Source organism: Ceratotherium simum, chromosome 32 (assembly GCF_057802395.1).
Source record: "Ceratotherium simum simum isolate JZ-2026a chromosome 32, ASM5780239v1, whole genome shotgun sequence".
NCBI lineage: Eukaryota > Metazoa > Chordata > Mammalia > Perissodactyla > Rhinocerotidae > Ceratotherium > Ceratotherium simum.
The window spans coordinates 20,957,106-20,981,259 of NC_141931.1; the positions used below are offsets into that span (position 1 = coordinate 20,957,106).

Sequence of the window (24,154 nt, forward strand, 5' to 3'; positions counted from 1 at the left end):
TACAAAAATTAACTTGAAATGGATCACAGACCAAAAAGTGAAAGCTAAACTATATTAAAAATTCTATAAAAAAATCTTTGTGACCTTAACGCAGTTAAAGATTTCTTTTTTCTCTTTAAGGTCAAGTTCTGTATTTTATTTTTTTGAGGAAGATTGGCCCTGCGCTAACATCTGTTGCCAATCTTCCTCTTTTTCTTTTTTCTCCCCGAAGACCCAGTACACAGTTGTGTATCATAGTTGTAGAGCTGTAGCTCTTCCTATGTGGGACACCACCTCAGCATGGCTTGATGAGCAGTGAATAGGTCCGCGCCCACGATCCAAACTGGCGAACCCTGGGCCACCGAAGTGGAATGCACGAATTTAACCACTACACCAGCAGGCTGGCCCCAAGATTTCTTAGCTAGAAGGCAAAATGCATGAACCAAAAGAGAAGAAACTGATAAAATGGACTTCAACAACATGAATAACTGCTCTTTTAAAGACACTGTTAAAAAAATGAAAAGGCAAGCCACTAACTGGGAGTAAATATTCACTATACCATATACCTTTAAAACACGTGTACCCAGAACACAGGAAGGATTCTTACTCAACCCAGTAAATAAGTAAACAGACACCTCACCAAAGAAGATATAGGCATGGCCAATAGCACATGAAATGATGCCCAACATCAACAGTCATGAGGGAAATGCAAATTAAAACCACAATGACACACCACCACACACCTATCAGAACGATTAAAATTAAAAAGACTGACAACAGCAAATACTGGTGAGGATGTGGAGCAAATGGAACTCTCATACATTACTAGTGGGTATGTAAAATGGTACAACCACTTTGGAAAAGAGTTTAGCAGTTTCCTATAAAGCTAAACATACACTTACCATGTGACCCAGAAATCCCACTCCCAGATATTTACCTGAGAAACAAAAACACAAATCCGTAGGACTTATTCCTGAATATTGGTAGCAGCTTTATTCATAACAGCCCCAAACTGGAAATAATCCAACCCAAATGTTCATCAATAGGTGAATAAATAAACTGTGGGGCATATCCATACAGTGAAATACTCAACAATAAAAAAAGAATGAACTACTGATACATGCAATCATATGGATATATTTCAAAAGTATTATGCTGAGTGAAAGAAGCCAGCTATGAGAGTCTATTCTGTATGATTCCACTTCTACAAAACTCTAGAAAAGACAGATCTAAATTATAGTGAAAGAAAACAGATCAGTGATAGTCGGGGCCAGGAGGTGTGGACTGACTGGAAGGTGGCACAAGGCAACCTTTTGGGGTGATGGAAATATCCTATATCTCACTTGTGGTGGTGATTACATGGGTGTATACATTTGTCAAAATTTATTGAATCGTACACTTAAGATGTGTGCCTTTTACTGTGTGAGATTTAGACGTTAGTAAAGTTGACTTAAAAAATACCAATAGAGAAGTCTTTGCTCAAGCAACATTACCACAAACCTGGTTCCAATCCTAATTTCAACCCATATTTCCAAATCACTTAGCCCATTTTCTATTCTACAAAATGGGGACACTCAATCTGATCCTGTTCTGGGAAACACTATACGGTTGCCCCTCATTATTTGTAGACTGTGTTTGCAAACTCACCTAATTGCCAAAATTCATTTGTAACTCCAAAAGCGATACTTGTGGTGCTTTTGTGGTCATTCATGCCCATGTGCCAGTGCAGAGCAATGAAAATTTGAGTTGCCCAACGTCCATGTCCCCAGCTGAGTTCAAACAGAGCAATACTCGTGTTTGTTTCAGCTCTGGTACTATAAACAAATGTCCTTTTTGTGCCATGTTTTTCACATTTTTGTGCTTTTTGTTGGTGACTCTGCCGTTTAAAATGGCCCCCAAGTGTAGTGCTGAAGCGCTGTCTAGTGTTCCTAAGCGCAAGAAGGCTGTGAGGTGCCATCTGGAGAAAAGAGGGTGCTAAGATAAGCTTCATTCAGTCATGAGTTATAGTGCTGTGGGCCATGAATTCCATGCTAACGAATCAACAATATATATTAAATAAGGTGTCTTTAAACAGAAACATACATAAAACAAGGTTATGTATTGATCCACTGATGAAAATGTGACCAGAGGCTCACAGGAACCAAACCCTGTATTTCCTCTGGGAGCAGTGGTTCAGTATCTGCTGACTCAGTTAGTGGTGACTTTATCAAACATAATTACCATGAATAACAAAAGTCAGCTGTATATATATTTCTAGTTCTGTCTTTTCTCGGGTGAACCGGTTTTGAGTTTTCTCCCTCTTGATTACCATTGTCTGGCTTTTCTCCACAATGTAAGTCAGTATGGTACAAATGGTCAAACCTGTGGAGGACACGACTGGGCTCTTTCTCATTTTGATCTACATAGTTCAGCAGTGTGGCTATGCTCTTGCCTCCTTTTAATGTCAAAAATTCCACAGCTTTTTCACAAACTGCTGTCAACCTAAGCCAATTGATTTCTTTCATCTTTGGTGCCTCTCTATTATTTTCTTTAGATATATCACCATTTCTTTCTTCAACACTGGCAAATGTAGAACTTCATCTATTGAGCCATCCAACCTTCTTGAGAGCTGTATTGTTTCCAAATCTCTACCCATTGGATCAGAGATGTCTATTTTACTGGTGGAGCAGAAGCTCTGATGGGCAGCTATCAGTGACATACTTAACGCAAACAGATTTACTCTCCTGATTTTTAAAAATTAATATTATCAGACCCATTTAATCTGTTATAAACATCAAGCTTTACTTCTACCATAATTTCTACACAGAAACCCAATTCATGCAATCTCTTCCCATCAACTTTACTATACATCAGTCAACTTGTAATGTTTTTAAGTTCCCTTTGGAGAAGATTCCACACCAATCATTCAGAGGTTTCTTATTTGCTATTCTGGATCATTGTTATCTAAATTACTTCAGTTTTCCTTTTGTTGTCTGAAAAGGGAAAATATATTTTATTTTAACAGAACTTCAGTGAAAGGTGATTTTCTTTAAAAAGCCACTTATTTCCTCTAAACAGAAAAAGGCACAGCAAAAAAAAAAAAAAAAATCCATTGTGAAGAGCAGAACATTCAGATCAACCAGGTTCTCCATGTAGGATACAGCCAGTTTTTGCTGGCTAATTTAGATCACTGTGTACTTACCCTGTTCTGCTGGCCTGTGATGGCCTGTGTCAATGACAGGGTAAGAAAAAATTAAACACACATTTTGGATTTACATGAAAGCATTTAATACACATTGATGAAGAGGATAGAATGAAAAGACCCATCTCACTGAAGAATCCTATTTTCAATGCAAATGAGTAAGTCCCCTCTCAGGTCCACCTACCCCTTCTCATCCCTGAATATCCTAAGAAAGCACACACAAAAAGCACCTCAATTGAAAGCCCCTCAAGATCTACAGAAACTCAGTTTCCACTCACCTTCACAAGAATATTACACGACTTATATTCTATATGCAAGCGAATATGGACTCCAATGACGCCCTTGGTTCAAATAAGAACATGTTTCTTACACAAGAAGGGGACCCTCACAGAGCAACCTGGAGGTCAACTTCTAGGCAGCTGCTCAGTTGTGACCTACTTCAAACCCAGAGCTCTGTTTTAAGTGTATGGGACAAATACATCTACTCTAAACGAGCCATTAAAAATATCAGTTTCAAGTGCTTTTGGTTCTTATGAAGAATTAAACATTTTATTCTTTTCTTCCTTCATTAAAAATTTTAAAAATTGAAAAAAAAAAATCTCCTGGAAAGTGAAATACTCCTAAAAATATAGTTACTAGGATATGACCTTAGGGGGACCACAAGGGTCAGACACAGCACCTTCTACCCAGATAGAGCAGAGTCTGATGAAACATAAGGCACATAAATTTTATTTCTGGCTTTTAAAAACCTAAATCAACCACCTCCCATAAGTGTTATGTTCCTACCATAATACCATCTTAGGTATTTCTAATCTATTTCTATTTCTAGCTAGAGTTTAAATCCCAATGTAACAATCCTACCAATCTACCCAATCCTTAGGTGGCATCAGCATTAACTTCGTTCAGATAGCATTTGGAAAATCAGGTTGCCTAGGCAGAGGAATCTCCTAAACGTAATTTTTTGGTGGTAATTTGCACGGGGTTTGACCTATAATTCTTGATGTGTATAATAAAGCATATCTGTAAATCCCCAACTCCATGAGATTCTGTCTGTATCGGATGTTTCTGTTTTTCAGCCACGTTTCACAGCTTCTCAAATTGTGCATTCATTCAAGTTAGAGATTTCAAAGTTTCTTTATGCCATATTTAAATAAAGCCATGTTTAAAAATGATGAGAGTTTAGGTATTTCCATTACAGAGCTCCACAATATTATAAGGGCACAGAGCCATAGAGATATGAATTGAAATGCCAAGTGGTTCAGCGACTTAATCAATTTTGAAGAACAAAACAGAGATAAGAGTAGAAAAGAAGGGAACTTGGCTTGTCATATCAGTACATCAAGACTACATCAAGGGCAATGATCATAATGATCTAGATAGAAAGAAGTTATATTATTTGTCGAATTTGAGTGCTGAAAGATACATTTCAAGATCATCTAGTCCAACTTTCCTCATTCTACAGATAAAGAAATTGAAGTCCAGAAGTTAAGCAACTTACCCTGGGTAAGCTAAATTAATTCTTTTGCCTCTGAGCATCCATATAAATACTAGAACCTTATTATGATAAAGCAGTGACATTGGACAGCCTATCACCCAGGAGATACAAAAACACAGCTCTCAATTTACCTTCCAATTTGGAGACCAAAAATTTGTATAAATGCAGCCATCAGTAGTAAGAACACAGAAGACAACGATATCTTGATTTTCCACTTAAAGGTCAATGTTAAATTTAGTGTCAAACCGACACAATGGAGCAAAGTAAGCAGGCAAAGCTTGCAGGCTCCACAGTATTTGTTCTGACTGTGTCAATCAGGAACACGGGCAATACAGAGCCAATACCCTGCTCTTCCAGAGCCACAAGAAGCAACGTAGGTTGTGGGCTCCTGTTTGAAGTCAGGGCTATTTAAGACTATTCAGAAATTTGGCATGTTCTTCTCCTCTTGGTAACAGGGTTTCTCCTCCTATCTTTGGACCTGTCTTTTCCTAGAAAAATGAAGAGAGTTTAGTAAGAAATGGGTCAACATTACTGGCACGGGTCATTAACATTAGTCACCTTGCAAATGACATACCTTTAGCATTCCATCCCGTTCCCATTTGAAAAGGCCACAATTACTGAAAGAGAAAAGATGGGATTTACTCAGCGGTGAGGTACGGGCCCAAACACATGAAGACCACAGTGCTCACAGCCCTCAGGGGAAGAGTATCCCCCATTCAAGCAGAAGCCGACCAAGGTGACACTCATATTATAGGCTAGCCTCTAATGCTACTGAAAATACACATTCCAAGAATTTGAGAAATGGTCTTCAACTCTGTAATAAGCCAGATACTTCAGAGATGGAATTTCAAATGATAGTATAACAGGTATAAACTACTGTACGCTGTAGGTGATGAATGTGAACCTGGTTTCTATTGACGGACACTGCGATGACACTCAGATTCAAGCAGCTAGCCCTCTGATGCCCTGTAGTATAAGGTTGGACCCGTTCTCCTTTTCTGGAACTCTAAGGTTGTAATAAGAAAGGATTAATTTTCCTTCTGGTCTGGATAATCCTTCCCCTCTTTTCTTTATAATCCAAAAATGTTTACTCTCTTATTATTCAAAGGGCCTAGAGATTCTTGTTCTCATTTTTTAACATGGGGGATGAGTCCAGTCTTGAGAATGGATGTGAATACTATGGGGAAAGCTTATTTTCTACAAAGTTTACTCTGGGGAAGAAAGAGAGAAACAAAAGATACACAATGAAGTCATGGAAGTATGTCTTCCAGCACCCTTGGATCTGAGAGGGTCTGGGGTGTAGGAACTGCCCTACCTGCCTTACCCTTCTTCCCTGTCTAGTTTAGCCTCTTCCCCTGCCCCGAGAGTCAGCACGCCAGTGGCCTTAGCCTTGAATCTCTCCATCAACTTCCTCATCTAGAGACCGGTTCACTATCAATTCAAAGGACTTTTACAGCCTACCAGTAGATCAATGACTGCATTATGAAAAAAATCACTGCTCTAGTCAGGGGTTGGCAAATTACAACGCATTTGGCAGGCCAAATCCAGCCTGCCACCTGTTTTTATAAACAAAGTTTCATTTGAACACAGCCACGCCCATTTGTTTGTGTATTACCTGTGGCTGCTTCCAAGCTACAAGAGCAAAGCTGAGGAGCTGTGAAACAGACAATGCCTGTGAAGCCTAATATATTTACTATCTGGCCTTTTACAGAAAAAGTTTGCCCACTTCTGCTCTAGGTCAAGAACCGACATGAGAAAGACCAGAGAAAGCAGTTGTTCTTACAAGAGTAACAGCGCCACCTGGAGGCTGAAAAGGCATGTCGCTCTTCCAGTTCTTGACTTGTACTTACTCCTTATCCCTAATGAACAGAATTTCTCTGATACTCAAATGTTTTACATAAGCTGTTGCTGTTACAATATTTTGGAGAGGAGTCAAGTATCAATTCACAAATAGCTATTTAAAACAACTACAATCTAGATGGTAAAAAATTCACAGACCTGCTCCTGACAAGATCATAAACTAGCATGGGGTCTGCACCCCCTCCCCACAAATCAGCACCGAGAAACTTGAGGTGAGAGTGAAGTATGGGTTCCCGGAAGTAAACAGCAAGCAAAAACGTAGTGAGAATACCCGGGTGAGACAGTCTTGGGAAGACTAAAGGAGATGTGAAAATTGCCTCAAATTCCAAAGGATCAATATCATACAAATTATGTCCTCTAAGAATAATGCAATAAAGTCAGAAATTAATGACAAAAAAGATAATTAAAATCAATCCCATGTATTCGGAAATTAAACAACATTACTAACTCCGGGTCCAAAACGCAATCAGAAAGGACATTAAGAAATAGTTGTACCTACATGTTAAACTTTGTGGAAGATTGCTAAAGCAAGATACTTAGAGGGAAATATGTAGCCTTAAATAAATTTATGAGGAAACGAGAAAGGTTAAAAACTAGTAAGTTGAGTTTAAGCATTTAACTCAAGAAGCTGGCAAAAGGGACAAAGCCAACCCAAAGAAATAAGGGCAGAAATCAATAAAACAGAAAGAAAATCAATAAATATAAGAAAACTAAAAGGTGGTTTTCTGAAAAAGACTAAGAGCATAAAGAGATTTCTGTCAAAGGTGATCTTGAAAAAGAAAAGAAAAAAATATAGTAAATACCTATTAATAAAAAATATCAAGTAACAGATTGAAAAAAATAAAAGTGTATGAGGAACAACTACATGTTAATAAATTTAAAAACCTAAATGAAATGAATTCCTAAAAAAACACAAAAAGCTGAAACTGGCAGAAGAGAAAGCATGAAATGGAAATGGTAATCAAAGCCATCCTCTACCCCCAGAAAACAGGGCCCAAATAATTTCACAGTTGAGATTTATTAAACTTTTAAGAAACAATTAATTGCTATTTAATGTAAATTATTTCAGGAAGTTGCCCAGTTCATTTTATGAGGCTCATATCATCTTGGTTCTAAACCAGATAAGGTCTATATAAATTTTTTTAAAAAAGGTCTAATTCACTTATGAATATAGATACAAAAATCCCAAATAAAATATTAGCTAATTGAATACAACATGTACTAATATAAGAAATTATCAAGATTAGTAGGGTTTATCCAAGTGATAAAAGGGAAGTTCAACTTTAGAAAAATCTAACAATATACTGTAGCACATTGATACATTAAAGGAAAGTAAGATTACACAATGAAGAAAATATCTAACAACATTCATAGTAAACTGGAAATAGGAATGACCTTATTTAACTTGGTAAAGGTTATATTTAAAGGACAAAGTTGGATGCATTCACTTCACCATAAATATCAAGAAATTGAAGCCACTCTCATCCCTACTATTTAACATAGGACTGGAGGGTTTGACCAACCCTATAAGGAAAGAAGAAGAAACAGGGGGTGTAAGGGTTGGAACAAAACAGATAAAATTGTCATTATTTGCCGATGATCATCTACCTAGAGAAATCAACTGACAAATTAGCAGAATAAGAGTTCAATAAGCCTGCCAGAGGCAAGATCAACTTACAAAAAAAGTAATAATGTTTCCCTAAACCAGCAATAATCAACCAAAAAACATAATAAAAAATAAGTCGTCATTCATAGTACCAACAAAAACTATAACATATCTAACAATTAGCTAATACTCAAAATCTCAGTGGAGGCAACTTTAAAACTTAATAAAAGCCATAGAAGATGATATGAGTAGATGGAAAGACACTCTATGATCTTAAAAAGGGATGATTTCATATATAAAGATATCAGTCCTCACAAAATTATTTTATTCATTTAATGTGATCCTAAATCAGCGCTTTTGCTTCTGAAGAGGATAGAGCCCTTCCGCTTAGACTAGTGCTGTATTAGAACAACTAGAAAAACTGAATGAAATGCAGAAATCATTTATCTGAAGGCCCAGGAGAGTTGCTGAGACAAGAGCTGGGGGAGCTGAGAGAGTAGATGAGCTAACTTCTGTGGCCACTTTTCTATGGCCTGGGAGCATTCGCTGCCTCTAGAGCCGGCAGGGAGCCGAGAATCTGGATCTTTCCCTGGTGGAGAGCCACCAGCAGAACTCTTGATGGAGACCTAGGGTTTTAAAACAATGCTTGATACTCCCTTTAGGATATCTGTCAAATCCTGGGGCTTTATGGGACACAAAGGCTAAAAACATGAACAGAGAGCCTTGGAGAGCACAGTAGCGTGTATTTTTTTTTCTTTGGCAGTTGTGGAAACCATACTTAGCGTCTGAACACAGCTCTCTGAAAACCCTGGAGGGCAGGGACTAAGCAGACTTAGACTGTGCCTTATTTACCAGATCTACAATTCGGTCCTGACTCGCAGTCCCTGCAGAGCAAGGTGTTAAGCCAGGTCAAGGGAGAGTGAACCCTCCAGGGAAAGACGTCAGTGCCACCCCATAATTTTTATACATACTGATGGACATGCAATAAATGCAACTCTAATCAAAATTCCAGTGGGAGTTTTTTAAAGAATTTAATAAACTTACTCTAAAATTCATGTAGAAGAATACATGAAAATCTAAGTCAACCTTGAAACAGAAGAGAAAAAAGGGGTGGGGAGAATCTTTGCCCTAAGAGTTAAGAAATACCTTCAAGTTAAGACAACCTCCAAGAAGTGAGACAGTGTGACAAGACAGGAAACAACATGTGTTGGAGAGGATGTGGAGAGAAGGGAACTCTCATACACTGCTGGTGGGAGTGCAAACTGGTGCAGCCACTATGGAAAACAGTATGGAGATTCCTCAAAAAATCAACGATAGAACTACCATATGATCCAGCTATTCCACTGTTGGGTATTTACCCAAAGAACTTGAAAACACCAATGTGTAAAGATACATGCACCCCTGTGTTCATTGCAGCGTTATTCACAATAGCCAAGACTTGGAAGCAACCTAAGTGCCCATCAAGGGACGAATGGATAAAGAAGCTGTGGTATATATACACAATGGAATACTACTCAGCCATAAGAAATGATGAAATCCAGCCATTTGTGACAACATGGATGGACATTGAGGGTATAATGCAAAGTGAAATAAGTCAGAGGGAGAAGGTCAAATACCATATGATTTCCTTCATTAAGTAGTAGATAATAACAACAATAAACAAACACATAGAGACAGAGATTGGATTGGTGGTTACCAGAGGGGAAGGGGGGAGGTGGGAGGGGGGAGGGTGAAAGGGATAATTCGGTACATGTGTGTGGTGATGGGTTGTAATTAGTATTTGGGTGGTGAACATGATGTAATCTATGCAGAAATAGAAGTATAATGATGTACATCTGAAATTTTTACAATGTTATAAACCAATGTTACTGCAATAAACAAAAAATTTTTTTAAAAAATTAAAAACTAAATAAATAAATAAATAAACCAATTTAGAACTAAAAAAAAGAAAAAGAAGTGAGACAGTGTGGAGTTGGCTCCAGAACAAGCAGATCGATGAAAGAGACAGAGATCTCAAACACAGACCCATGTACACATGGAAACTTAATATGCACTCAAGGGCAATCCAAATCAATGAGAGGCAAGAGGGAACTCTCTAGTATACAATACTGGGGAACATGGCTCACTGTGTGGAGAAAAAAAGAGTAAGACTCATTATTTGTGGATGACCCAACACCACCAACAAAGTGGATTTCCAGAATAACTGAAGACACAAATGTGAAAGGTAAAGTATGATGTTAAGAGATAAAAATGCAGGAGAATATCTTTGTTAATTTGGAAGGAGGGACGGAGTGAGCAAGAAACTTCTTGAAAAAAAAAACTGCAAAAGTGCAATATTATAACGTACAAAAGAAATCCCCTAATGATTTTATTTATTTTTAAAATTTTACTTTTTTTTTATTTTATTGAGGTCACATTGGTTTATAACATTATGTAAATTTCCCTAATGATTTACATTAAATAAATATCAACAACTGGGAAAAATATATTCACAATGATTAAAACTAAAGGGGACTACGCTCTTCAATACAGAAGGAACATCTGCAAATAAACAAAAGAAAAGAAACCCCAACAGGAAAATAAGTAAGAGATGATAGACAATTACAGAAGAGGAAATCCAAAAGGCTATAAAACACATGAAAAGATACTCAAAATAGCAAAAACCAGACAAATGAAAATATAAACAAACGATAGGATACCTCTTCGGGAAAAAAGTCGGTGAGGATAGAGACCCTTGTGTTTGCCCAACGGGGGTGCAGCTATGACCACCCTGGAGAGACACCTGGCGCCACTTAGTTGGCTCCACCCCTGGCCATACCCCCAACAAACTCTTACACAAGACCCTAAATGGACATGTAGGGGAGGGTGGAGGGTGCTGGAAGCGATCTGGGTGGCCACAGATGACCTGTGATGGGTGCTGAGCATGGAATACTATTATTAGGTAGAAAAAATACACTAGATGTACACAGAGCAAATAGATGGATCCTAAAAACAGAACTGAGTGTAAAGAAAGAAAATGAGACAAAACATGTTACCATTAATACAAAAATGCCTGCATATAAAAAAGTACGCATTTTACAAGAAACCAACACGAGGATGGCATTAATCATATTAGAACAGTTGATTCTGGGGTTAAGGAACGAGATGAGAGTGAGGAAGGGGATGAAAGGAATACATAAACAGGATGAGGAAGGCACTGAATGGACCAGGGACGATGTACTACAAACTCCACAGGGTGTTGTTCACATGGAGTTCTATGTGAATGATGCCTCTAGAGTAGTCCAGCACAGAAGCTCTATCTTTGGATGTGAAGTCCTCGCAAAAAGTAAAAACAAAAACAAACAAGGGACCCTTAAAACACACATATTCACATATTAAAAAAAATTTAAACAGATAAATAACTCCTTAGACTGGAGGAAAAAAAATCCCATCCCAGGGCCGGCCCAGTGGTGCAAGTGGTTAAGTGCGCGCCCTCTGCTGCGGCGGCCCAGGGTTCGCCCGTTCAGATCTCAGACGCACACCAACGCACCGCTTGTCAGGCCATGCTGTGGCTGCGTCCCATATAAAGTGGAGGAAGATGGGCATGGATGTTAGCTCACGGCCAGTCTTCCTCAGCAAAAAGAAGAGGATTGGCAGATGTTAGCTCAGGGCCCATCTTCCTCACAAAAAAAAAAAAAAGAATCCCATCTCCCATCCCCCAACAAACACACATATACTCACCAACCCACCCTACCCATACTTCATTTATTTATTCAACAAACATTTTTGAGGACCTATGGGCCAGGTACCATACTAAGTACTGGGGATATAGCATTGAAAAAGGCAGGGTACCTCCCCTCCAGCAGCTTTCAGGGATATCCAGGAGGTATAAGAAGGCACAGAAATAAGGCCTGTCCAATGTTCCAATGGACCGGCATCATACAGGAATTGGAAAAAGGGTTCAAGGACCCTAGATGGGACAAAGAACCCAAACAAGGCAATTCTCATACCTGCAGTGCTTTTGGGGGAGCCTGTCAAGGGAGATGCTTCTGTTTCCACAGGGACACTTGAAAAACCTCTTGACGCCATCATGCCAGTGGTAGTCGTGTTGTTCACTGACGCAGGTCTCCAAAGGCTTGAAGTGGGTGTAGGCACACTGTGTAAAACCGACAGAAGGGCAACATCCGGTCAAGAGCTTTGAAGGAGAAACTGGCTAGCTGCTACGAGGGCAGTCTGTTCTCTCGTCACCACCCAGGTACTTGCTGGTGGAGTTACCATCGTATCTTCCAGCTGTGGTGATTTCTGACTTTCCCTCCTACGCCTTATCTCATGTTTGCCCCACTTTCTGCTCAAGTGTGAAGTACACAAGAACCTTCTGTGACACCAAGACAATAGCAAAAGCAAAGAAAGAAAAGTATTGGAAACTTCTAAACAGCTTCGGTTGGTCTGTCCCATATTCGCGGTCGTCCTTCAGTTATAGGACATTGAGGCATGAGGCCTATTTAGGAAGGCTGATCAGCTCTTTCCTTTTCTCTTATAAGGCCTCTGAAAAGGATATAAGTTTATTACTACTCCTACTTCACAAGCAGCAAAACCAAGAGAGATATAAGTAATTCACTTTTAATTTTGATTCTTAAGAGGACTGAAGAGAACTAGAAATGGTGGGTGAAGGTAGAAACAGTTGCTGGGGCAGTGCGATGTAATTTCTGGTAATTACATTAAGTCTAGAAAACTTTTGGCTCTGGCAACCTCAAAGGGTACAGAACAGAGTGGCAGATTAATCCCCCCCAAGAGGTACACACCCTAATACCTGGAACCTGTGAGTCTGTTAGGTCATGTGGCAAAGGGGAATTAAGGTTGCAGGTGGAATTAAGGTTGGTAATTAGCTGATTTTAAGATCGGGAGAGTATCCTGGATTGTCCGGCTGGGCCCAACGAAATCACAAGGGCCCTCAAAAGTGGAAGTGAGACACAGAGGAGGAGGTTGGAAGGACACAGCGAGAGGACTCAACCTGCCATTGCTGGCTTTGAAGATGAAGGAAGGGGCCACAAGCCAAGGAATACAGGAGCTCTAGAAGCCAGGAAAGGCAAGGAAATGGATTCTCCCCCAGAGCCTCCAGAAAGGAACGCAGCCCTGCCACACCTGGATTTCAGCCCCATGAGACCCACATAGACTTCTGACCTACGGAACTGGAAGATAATGATTTGTGTTGCTTTAAAGCCACCAAGTTGGTGGTCATTTGTCACAGCAGCACCAGGAAACTAATACACCAGCTATGTCCTTAGGTTTGCCACTTTGTCAGAGTAAAAGCTGTCATCTGAGGTAAAACCTTTATTTATTCTCCAAGGTCTGAACTTTCTCAAGGAAACCCCTACCTTTTGGTGGCAGCTGGTTCAGGGCTGCCCCTAAATGTAAAGGAGAATATAAGGTTTTATTTATTTACTTTTTTTGTGTGAGGAAGATCGGCCCTGAGCTAACATATGCCAATCTTCCTCTTTTTGCTGAGGAAGACTGGCCCTGGGCTAACATCCATGCCCATCTTCCTCCACATTACATGGGACACCTGCACAGCATGGCCTGACAAGTGGTGGTCGGTGCACGCCAGGGATCGGAATCGGCAAACCCCAGGCCGCCGCAGCAGAGCGCGTGCACTTAACTGCTTGTGCCACCGGGCGGCCCCAATGAGGTTTTAAAATGAACAAAGATGCAGAAAATTGTACTTGATAAGCTAAGCCTCTTCCTCCTCTTATATGTTTATGAGGCTGATTAGCCATGTAGGTATATTTAATGAGATGTAATGGAGGGGGTAGTGTTTAGCAAGAACTTTTTTTTTTGCCGTTTTTGTTTTTGGGAGGAAGATCAGCCCTGAGCTAACATCCATGCCAATCCTCCTCTTTTTGCTGAGGAAGACTGGCCCTGAGCTAACACCTGTGCCCATCTTCTTCCACTTTTTGTGGGGCGCCGCCATAGCATGGCCTGACAAGCGGTGCATCAGTGCACGCCTGGAATCCAAACCCGGCCGCCAGCAGCCGAGCGCGGGCACTTAAACCACTACGCCATGGGGCTGGCCCCACCATTTTTTATTAACCTTGAGGAATAGAGGATTTAGAATTTTCTAACAGACTTAGGGGAAAACTTCTGCAGAGAGAGACAATAATACAATTCACACTCTGCCTGGAGATTCAATTTAGTAGGTCAAGCCCTGAGTAGAAAGTGACAATAGCACTTGATCATAACGTGACGTGCAGGGACTATGAACTATGGACTGAGGATGTACTGCAAAACTTGAGAAAGAGAGATAAGAATAACTTGGGTCCACAGGAAAAGGGGAAGAGACGTTAGAAGCTCATCTGCAGAACTGGGAGCTGTGGTCAAATGAGAGAAGAATCTCACCACAAACGCTCAGCCATTAGAACTCGGGGGCCAGGTCTGCAGGAAGCCGGGTCTTGGGCTATCACAGTTTGTCTTCCAGACTAAACGACCGATGCAGGACTCTGGTCACAAGACATGGCCCCCACGTCCCACAGGTTCTCCATGTCCTGCTGAGTCACAACAGCACAAGACAAGGCCCACAGTTAGAACCATCTCCTGCACTCACCGTCTTGCATGTCACTACTCGACATTTCACTTCTCTGATGCTTCTCATCTTTTCTTCCATTTGTTCTTTTTTCACCAGTGGCTCAAAATAGCGTTCCTGCAGCTCAGCCTCGGCCTAGAATGACAAGGCGTACAGAAGACCTTGTACCAAACCCAATATATACTCAGGCAGCAGTTTAATACTAATCAAAACAGAACTGATGAGACAAGCTAGCTGTTATGAGGACTTGATAACAGCTCAGCAAACTGCAACGCAAAAGATGATCATAAGTAGACACAAGTTCTCCATATGCAAAAAAAGAATATGAAGGTGTTTGGTGATTTTTAAAACACTAAATACAGCCTTAAAATACTAACATTATTAACAGTGTCGTCATGTCAAGTATGCAGCAGAAGGGAATTATTTCTACTGTTCCAACACAGAGTCAAGCTATGGAAGGTATTCAGTGCCTCCCTAGAGAGGACAGCCCAGTCTATTCAATATTATTCTCTAGACCAACCATTTGGCAGGAGCAATCCCTGGTGGTTTGGAACAACAGGGAGTAGGGATGAGGGCAGAGAGAGATTTACGGCAGAATGTGGTCACAGCTCTGGAGTGAGTGCAGCGCACAAGGCACAAGGACCCAAGGCCTTCAATGACCACAAGAGGGAAGGAGCTCAGCTCTACAGCCTGTCGGGGTCAGCTGGAGCATCTCTCCTGACTCTCTCTCCAGTAGAAAGATACAATATATAACTATATTTGTTAGGGATTTGTTAATCAAAAGAACAGATCATTTAGAGTGGTGGCATTAAACGGGGACAATACTGCCCCCCTGGGAACATTTTTAAAATATGTAGGAGCACTTTTTTTGTTATCGCAATGATTGCTAGCCCTGCTACTGGCAGGGACAGTGATGCTACATCTTCTGCAATGCACGGAACAGGCTCCTACAACAAAGGATTCTTCTAAAGGTTCTATGGGACATCCAGGTGGATAAAAAACCTGATTATAACCTTCGAACTTAACTGCTTTCTATACAATATACAATACTCGTGCATGGTGTTAATATCACAGAATATTCCAAGAATGCAACAAGGAAACTCCTGTGTATACGGAGAGACAACTGCAGTTTGGTGTCTTCAAAAGTTTCCCAGGATTATTCACTGTTTTTTAAAAAAATTATGTTGTCAAAGAAATAGGCCCATGGTATTTAACTTATCAAGAAAACAAACCTAATGAGCCTTCCTTTTTAGCTGTCTCATTGACACTTAGAAATCCAAATCTCTGACTACTTCATTATTTCTTCGAGGGTAGCTGTGCCCACATATTTACATAAAGAAATACATATTTTTAATGAAAATACTTTCCTTTTTTCTTTATATTACAGCTAGGACATTATATTAATATTTTTGAAATTACTAAATAATTATATTATCCACAAATTTTATTTCAGGATAATAAGGGAGCAAGACAAAATACTTCTTATTAAAAAGGGGCATTTGGAGTGAAAGTGTTGATAACTACTGATTTAGGGCATTTGAAATGCCAGTATCAAAATATTTGAAAGGAAAAATCCCTTCCCATACTGCAAGGCAGCAAGTACTATAGTGGTGAGCCATTTAAATGTAATTTCACAGCCATAACTACATGTAACATTTTTATAACAGGGAAGTCTACTAAAGTAATGTTTAATGATGTTCTTCAATGCAAGGACCAAAGCAAAGCTGGAATCTATTAGAAATATTCCTGTTCTTCAAAGCAAACTCAAACAAACTGACATATAGCTATGTCTTGGTTTAGGTAAAAGAAACAGATTCTTAGTCCCACGACAAAGTGCCTCAAGTCAGAGACATCTCTGTCATCTTTGATCTCTTGGGCTCTTACCTCTTTTACGATCCCTGTGTGCCTTGATTTTGCTTTTAGAATTTTCTGAAACTCCTCAGATTCTAGATAAGCAAGTTGTTCTCTCCTCCTTTTCCTGGCAGGCTCCAGCTCATCCTCAGCTAGAGCAGAAAGAAAAAACATGAGCTGTTACAAGGAATTTCAGAAAGCCAGCATGCCTCATGGACTCAGCTTCCCAATCCTCTCTGTCTCTGCCTAGCAGGCCCTTCAAATCTACCCCACTTGTTACCAGCAAAGAAAGGCTCTTAAGATGTGAGCTGAGAAGTAGAAACTAGAATATACGGGGGTGGATGGCAAATTTGACCACCAAATTAGAATCTTTTTACCCCTAAAATAGGAGCTGATTATGCTAATAGATAACAATAACCAAAAAACTCCTATTTACAAATTGATGTTAAAATCACACTGCCAACTTCAGAGTTTTAAAAATACAGATAGGGCGATTTAAAACAAAGGAATTCTACTTCTTTCAAAGTAAATGTTTATACTAATATATGTACAAAGTTCCAATGAATAACCCTTATATCAAGTTTTCAAATTGTGTACAATTTCATTTCAATTTAATGTGATTATAAAAAACAACCAGTTCCAGTTGTGGAAATTCTATTTAGGCATTCTGCATAGAGGTAAACTGAAGTAAAATAATGACTTTTGATATCAGGGACGCTGGTTATGGTTTACAACATCCCTTCATAAATGGCTTCTCTCTCTCATTGCTAACTTTGAAATTTGCAGTACCTTGAGGAGAAAACGTGTTGTTATTTTCCACGCGATCCTTCACTTCCAGGAGATCCTGGGGGTCCTTTCGCTTCTTTTTAATGCTGTTTGGGTTTGTTTTTGTTAGAATCTGGCCTTTTGCCCTTAATTTGGTTATAGCAGCTAACTAGAAAGAAGAAAAGAGAGAGAGAGAAAAATCTAAAAGATGAGATAGGCATCTACAGCCCTGTACCCCTTTCCAGTTACAACCAGTGAATTCTGGCTGTTCTCAAACATAAATTGGCAAAATAAACCTTCATTCTACCTAGCACTATTAACACAGTTATTAAAATTTAAAAGCATGGGAGATAAGTCTATAAGTCAATCAAGTCTCACCTTATCTATATATCAAGAGTTAGTTTAACATCACCTAGTCTGTAGGCTTCCAGATCCATACAGGAACCACATAAACATTTTGGAAGTTTGTTCTAGAATCAGACAGAGTTAGGATAGAATTCTAGCTCTGCCACTTACTAGTTTGTAACCTTAGTTACTTAATTTTTCAGCCTCAGTTTCCACATTTATAAAATGGGGATGATAGATGATATCTTTTAGGGTTGTGGGTGTATGGATGAAATGACATAAGGCATGCAAAGCATGTACCTGTACATAGTAAACAGCATGTACGCATGTATCACAGGTACAGACTAGTAATATATGTGTAATTGTTGTTATTATTCTTACTCTAGGTACGGCCTTGGCTTGAAGCTAGCCCTTCAAGTGGTTAAAGCTGTTAACTAGAACAAAGAACAGAGAGGCTCAAGGTGGGAGCTTCAGGTGACTCAGGAAGGGGAGAGGTGAAACATTCTGAGCAGGTGGGGTTCTGAGTGCCCCCGACTCCCACGTCAATCAGAGCAACTTAGCTTTTATCTGTCTACAGACTGGGCTTCTGTGTAAGATTTCTTTTCTAGGATTCTTTAAACCACTATTTTACAGACTTGCCTCAACAATTCCAAGAACTTTTTTCTCTAATGCCAGTGTCTCCAGTTGTAAAACAATATCTCCTTCCAGGCCTGATAAGAAACAGCATTGAGATAATGGCTAACTTTCTTGGATTAAATTAATGGCATTATGCTGATACCATTATCATTTAAAGTTCCTTTGATTCTAATTATGATGATCAATAAATAGCTATTAGGTGTCAGTCTTTCTTGGTCATAAGTATATAGTTTGAAACTCCAGCTATGTTTTACAGAATGCAAATTCAAATATTGAAGAAAATAGATGCCAGCTTACCTTTTTGGCTTCTGCTAAAGCACTCAGTTTTGGTCTTGGTGGTGGTGACTCATCAAAAAAGAGAACATCATCTCCTTCCAAGATGCCTCGCCCGAGCTTCGGCGTCTGTGTGGCTGGGGTTCCTTCCAGCCTGGGGAACTCAGCCCCCATTCGTGGAGACTGAGCAGGGGGCTGTCGAGAAGAGGATGGCACAGCTGGGCTCTCGACCTCACTTGAGCTTTGGAGAAATCTTTAAAGAAACACGCAGTCACAAAATATGCATGCACAAAATAAACAGACTGGGAGACTGTAGGCAGGCCACCAGCTGGTAAGTAGTTGTTAGTGAAATAATTTCCCCTCCTTGGTTAATAATTCAGATTAGCATACAATAAAGAACAGTATTAGCTTCACTAACTCTTCAGTTAACTAGTTTTTCATTGAACGAGCTCTAATTGTTTTACCAAGTTAGAGCCGGTCACTATTTTTATCAGTTGGCTTTCCAGTGGGTGTCATCTATAGAACACAGCCCTGGAGTTGAGATGTGGACTGTGTTCCTAGCCCTCTGGTTGGTTCTGGACCTTTAGGAACTCACCACATCTCTCTGTATTTTAGTTTCCTCTACTGGGAAGAGATAATACATGTGATACATTTGGAAGTCCTTAACAGAAAGGAGCTATTATTCACATGGTGATTATTTTATATACAGTTTTAAAGGCTCTTTAAAAACAACAAACATCAGAAATCATCTAGTCCAAACCTCTCATTTTATAGATGAAGAAATCAAGGCTCAAGACCCCATTGCTCATAAGTGTCAGGCTCAGGACTAGTATGGGTAATCCTAGGCCATATTCTTTCCACCACCACATAGCCACTCGCTCTAGGCTGAGTTTGCAAATTGCCTATCAGATCCTGCCCAAAGATATGTTTTGTTTGGCCAGCAAAATTCCAAAAAACTTCAAACTATAATGCCTTTAAACTGAGAGGTGATGTCTATTTCCCACAAAGTCCACAACTCCATATATATTTTTCATGTGTATGTCTGTATATATACAGTCACGCATCACACAACGACGTTTCGGTCAACAACAGACCACATATATGATGGTGGTTCCATAGGATTAGTACTATAGAACCTAGGTGTGTAATACGCTATACCATGTAGGTTAGTGTAAGTACACTCTATGATGTTTGCACAATGACAAAATCACCTAATGACACATTTCTCAGATCACATCCCCATCAAGTGATGTTGTAACTAAATATTTATGACATCTGCAGGCACAGGATGAATACCTATACAGATATCCCATCAGCACCTCAAACTAATCTGCCTGAGGCCAAATCCATTCTCTTATTTTTCCGAAGCATTTCCTCTTGACTTATAAGTGACTTTCCTTTTCATGGCAACATCTACCCTTCAGCAGCCCACATTTGGGACAGCATCGTGCTCCACATTGGAGTAGAACAGGTGTGAGTTTAAAACTTGGCTTCATCACCTACTAGTAATCTGACCTTCAGTCACATTATTCATAAAACAATAATACCTCCCAGATCACTGTAAGGACCGAATGAGACTGTACTTATGCAGTGTACTGCACAGTGCTCCGTACATGTTAAGCGCCCATAAACAGTAGCTCTTATTACTATTCAGACAACTTGAGTGCAAGAATCTTTGATTCGCCTACCTTCCACATCCATTGCCACTTGTTTTTGCCTCAAAATGACTCTCCGATTTCAATGCCTCACTTTTATCATTTACCTGAACAATTCCAGTATCTACTCATTGGTTCTGTCTGTAATTAAAAACCTAATTGTGGCAAAACTAAGAAATGGGAGCCAAACAGGTCAACACGTGCTTTCCCCTTTCACAAAACCCTCTTCCGATTTTCTTCTCTTTTCCGCTGTGATATTAACTACTGCAGCCTGTACCACTTGGTCTCAGGATTCACTAACATATGACAGAAGTATATAACTTTAAATGCTATTTAGGATGTTAAAATTATTTTAAAACTTTCAAAGTTTTAAATACTTTTAAAATACTTTTAAAAAGGTAGCCAACCACCCAGAATTTAAAGTTGCATGTTTGAAATCTATTCAGGCATTCTGAGGATTCCCAAGATGATTATCCAAACAGGGACGAGTACACCTGTTACTAGTACCGTTTCTGTATTTCCTCTGATTTCTTTCTCCTCATCTCCAACATCCGCTGCTTCTGTTGCTTCAAGAGGGCTGATGCCGAGATGGACTGGAAAGCAGGTTTCGGGCTCCCCACGATCCCTGAAACACAAGCCACAGACTGAAGGGGTCCCCAGAGGTCGGGGGAACTCAGGTGTAGACACTGGAGCAGGTGCAGGCTGACTCTACCTGATGACTTGGCTTTGGCTAAATGTTGTTTCAAGTTTCTAGCTCCAAACGTTGGCAAGTCCATCAGTTCCTTGAATTCCTCGGAGCAAGACAAGGTCTTCTGGGGTATTCCTGGAATACAGAGACATCAGCTTTAGAAGATTCAAAATTCAGACCATTTGATGTCACATGACGTCACTTTTTTTGTGTGTGAGGAAGATCAGCCCTGAGCAAAGGTCTGTTGCCAATCCTCCTCTTTTTTTGCTGAGAAAGATTGGCCCCAGGCTAACATCCGTGCCTATCTTCCTCTACTTTATAAAGGACACCACCACAACATGGCTTGACAAGCGGTGCAATGGTCTGCGCCTGGATCCAAACTCGCAAACCCTGGGCCGCCGACACAGAGTGCACAAACTTAAGTGCTATGCCAGTGGGCCAGCCCCACATGACATCACTTTTTAAACTCTGCATTCATAACTTAGTCATTTGTAAATGAAGTACATGGACTATCAAGGGGAAAAAAACCATTAACCTCTAACATCAGACTAGTAGGACTGCAAGGGTATGACAAATTTATCTTATTTCAGGTAATGATTAGAATACTAATATCTGTCGGGTCATTTCATACGCTATTTCTGGCATATGCACTACGGATGAGAGGCCATACTAGACCTCTGTTATGAACCAAGACCAAATACAGGGTAGAGGTGGCATTCTCTGACCAGGACCCCGATACTACTGATTCTACTGCTGGACACTAAGAGTGAGACCCAGACACGTCAAGAAGTTTCAAAAAGCATACTAAGCTAAGACAGCTAAGATTAATATGCTGTTTTTTTCTTAAGATGCTGTCAACCAAGTTTGATTCCTTCAGCTTAGGCCACATCACTCACTAAGTATAGGTGATGAGCGAATATTTATAACTTAGAATGTGAACTGACCATTTTTAATCCTAAAGACTACACATTTAAGCTGGAGAAAGAAATGCAGTATCAAGAAACAAAATTACCAAGTTTTTGCTGAGTTTCCTGAAGGATCAAGTCTGTGCCCTTAACGACCAGATTAGTTAGAGTGGTTTGAATCTTTTTTTTAGGAGCGACAGCAGCTGCCCTGAAATGACAAGATCCCCCCACGAAAGGAAAATCACCAATCTTCAATGATCTGATGAGGTGAAGAAGGCACAGAAATATTCGTTTATTACAAACTGTCAAAATTTCTCAAAGCACCATATAAGTAGACTTTCTTAATACCATGGCCCTGTGTATGCATTACATTATAGATGTAAAACAACACGCAACCTACAAATTTGCTTGAAGGTCATTCTTGAAGGGCAATTTGGCAAAGGAAATAAAAAATATGCCAACGCTTTGATCAAGTAGGATTTATCCTAAAATAATTAAGACCTATGCAAAAATTTAGGTTATTGTTAAAAGTTAGAAATATCATTAATGTTTAAACACAGGGAATTGTTTAAATAATCACAGATCCATGCAAAAGAATACTATGCGGTCACTAAAAATAATGTCATAAGTGAATGAAAACATTCATTATTTTATGTGGGAAAAAAAGAGGTTGCAAAGTCTGGGCACAGTATAATCTCATTTTATATTATTAAAAATCTATACATATGGGGGAAAACAAACCACCTACAAGCATATACCAAGGAACTAACAATTTTCTAGGTGGTGGGATTATAGACGGTTTTTATTGTTTCCTTTTAGCTGAATTGTGTGTGTGTGTGTGTGTGTGTGTGTGTGTATACTTTTTATAATGTATGTGTATTGCTTTCTGCAGTTTGGAAAAATACATAAATTATTTTAAATCTTAAAAATGTGCTTGATATTACAAAATAGGCAGGAAGTGCGAGTCCTCTTGCCAAATTTCTGTTGGATTGGGGAAAAAAACCTATGTTTTGTTCTTGGACCAACTGTAGCTCCCTTGTGCCAGGTCCCCACCTGTCATGTCCTCAGATGTGCTTTCTGGAACACGGTAACAAGGCCATCAATCACCTACCTCAGGGACTCTGTGGAGTGGCTGAGACCCCGGAAGACAGGACACGAATGCCTGCCTCAGCAGCATCCACTCCCGTGAGGCTGTACTGCATATGCATTCACTGAATTAAACGTGGGTTCCACAAGGGCTGCAACCTCACTCTAACAGTCATGAGGGAAATGATTTAAAGAATGGCAACGCTATGATTACCACTCTCAATGGCCAAACAATCAGCCCTGACAGAGCTGCACTATTCATGTTAGAAGCCACAGAGGAAATGTTAGACCACCATGATGCAACTCAATTGCTTCCCCTTCTGTGTGTTTTCCCCTCTGGCTGAAAATGAAAGAGGCCCTCATCTACCTTGTTCCCGGCAGTGAGTTATGAAAGATTAAACCTACACAAAGTCTTCTAGGACCGTTACAGAAAAGCACAACCATTGCATTTACTTTTTTTAAGAAGACAAGGAGATCCTTGTCCCAAAGAAGCCCCAAGCATGTCTTACATTGAGGCTGCGTAAGATGCCGAAGAAACCCCTCCATAGTAAAAGCCGTCCTGACACAGCCGTTCTTTTAGGCTAATGCCTTTGCGGGCAAACTTCTTTGGAATTCGCCCTCCGGAGAAGGTGGACTGCAGGTCTGCCCGCCTGGCACTGAGCTTCTTGTACTGGGCCTGGATGTGATACTGACAGTACTCACAGTCGTTCTGCAAAAAGGAAGAGCGGCTGCATCAGGATTAGGGTGACAGGCCAGAGAATAATGTAAACAGACACAGTGCCTTTCTCCCGGCTACGCAGGGCACTATTCTGCATGCAGAGCCCTCCTTGCTGACCTCCAAGACCATTCCCAAAGTGCAGCTAGGCCGCCACTAAGGGAAAGAAGTTCTTCCCTTAAATTCCTCTTAAAGCACTAGTCGGGTGAAAGAAAAAGTGATATTATGACTGCCTTTGCCCTCTTTCTACAACAGAAATAAAATCAGCTTCTAGGATGAACCTCAAAAACATGCTAAGCGAAAGAAGTCAGACACAAAAGGCCACATATTGTATGACTCCTTTCATCTCCTATATCCAGAGCAGGCAAATCTACAGATACAGGAAGCAGAGTAGAGGTCCCCAGAGGATGAAGGTAAGGAGGATGGGCAGTGGTTACTGAATGGATACAGGGTGTTCTTACAGGGTGATGAAAAGGTTTTGAAACTAGAGACAGCTGGTGGTTGCACAACAGAGCGAACACACTAAATATCACTGAAGTTACATTTTAAAATGGTTAA

General features: G+C 40.0%; 1 protein-coding gene across 1 annotated transcript in view; it reads right to left on the bottom strand.

Annotated features, from left to right (window-relative positions):
• Positions 1 to 3,229: 3,229 nt before the first annotated feature.
• Positions 3,230 to 24,154, bottom strand: part of MCM10 (minichromosome maintenance 10 replication initiation factor) — a 39,559-nt gene continuing 18,634 nt past the window's right edge. Inside the window, exons 10-20 of the mRNA XM_004425361.3 lie at positions 23,391 to 23,590; positions 21,903 to 22,003; positions 20,915 to 21,025; positions 20,710 to 20,827; positions 18,572 to 18,800; positions 17,318 to 17,462; positions 16,562 to 16,680; positions 14,699 to 14,812; positions 12,111 to 12,256; positions 5,230 to 5,272; positions 3,230 to 5,143 (exon numbers count right to left, since the gene is read on the bottom strand). Coding sequence (XP_004425418.1) covers positions 5,060 to 5,143; positions 5,230 to 5,272; positions 12,111 to 12,256; positions 14,699 to 14,812; positions 16,562 to 16,680; positions 17,318 to 17,462; positions 18,572 to 18,800; positions 20,710 to 20,827; positions 20,915 to 21,025; positions 21,903 to 22,003; positions 23,391 to 23,590 — 1,410 coding nt within the window. The 3' untranslated portion in view covers positions 3,230 to 5,059. The remainder of the gene's footprint in view (positions 5,144 to 5,229; positions 5,273 to 12,110; positions 12,257 to 14,698; positions 14,813 to 16,561; positions 16,681 to 17,317; positions 17,463 to 18,571; positions 18,801 to 20,709; positions 20,828 to 20,914; positions 21,026 to 21,902; positions 22,004 to 23,390; positions 23,591 to 24,154) is intronic.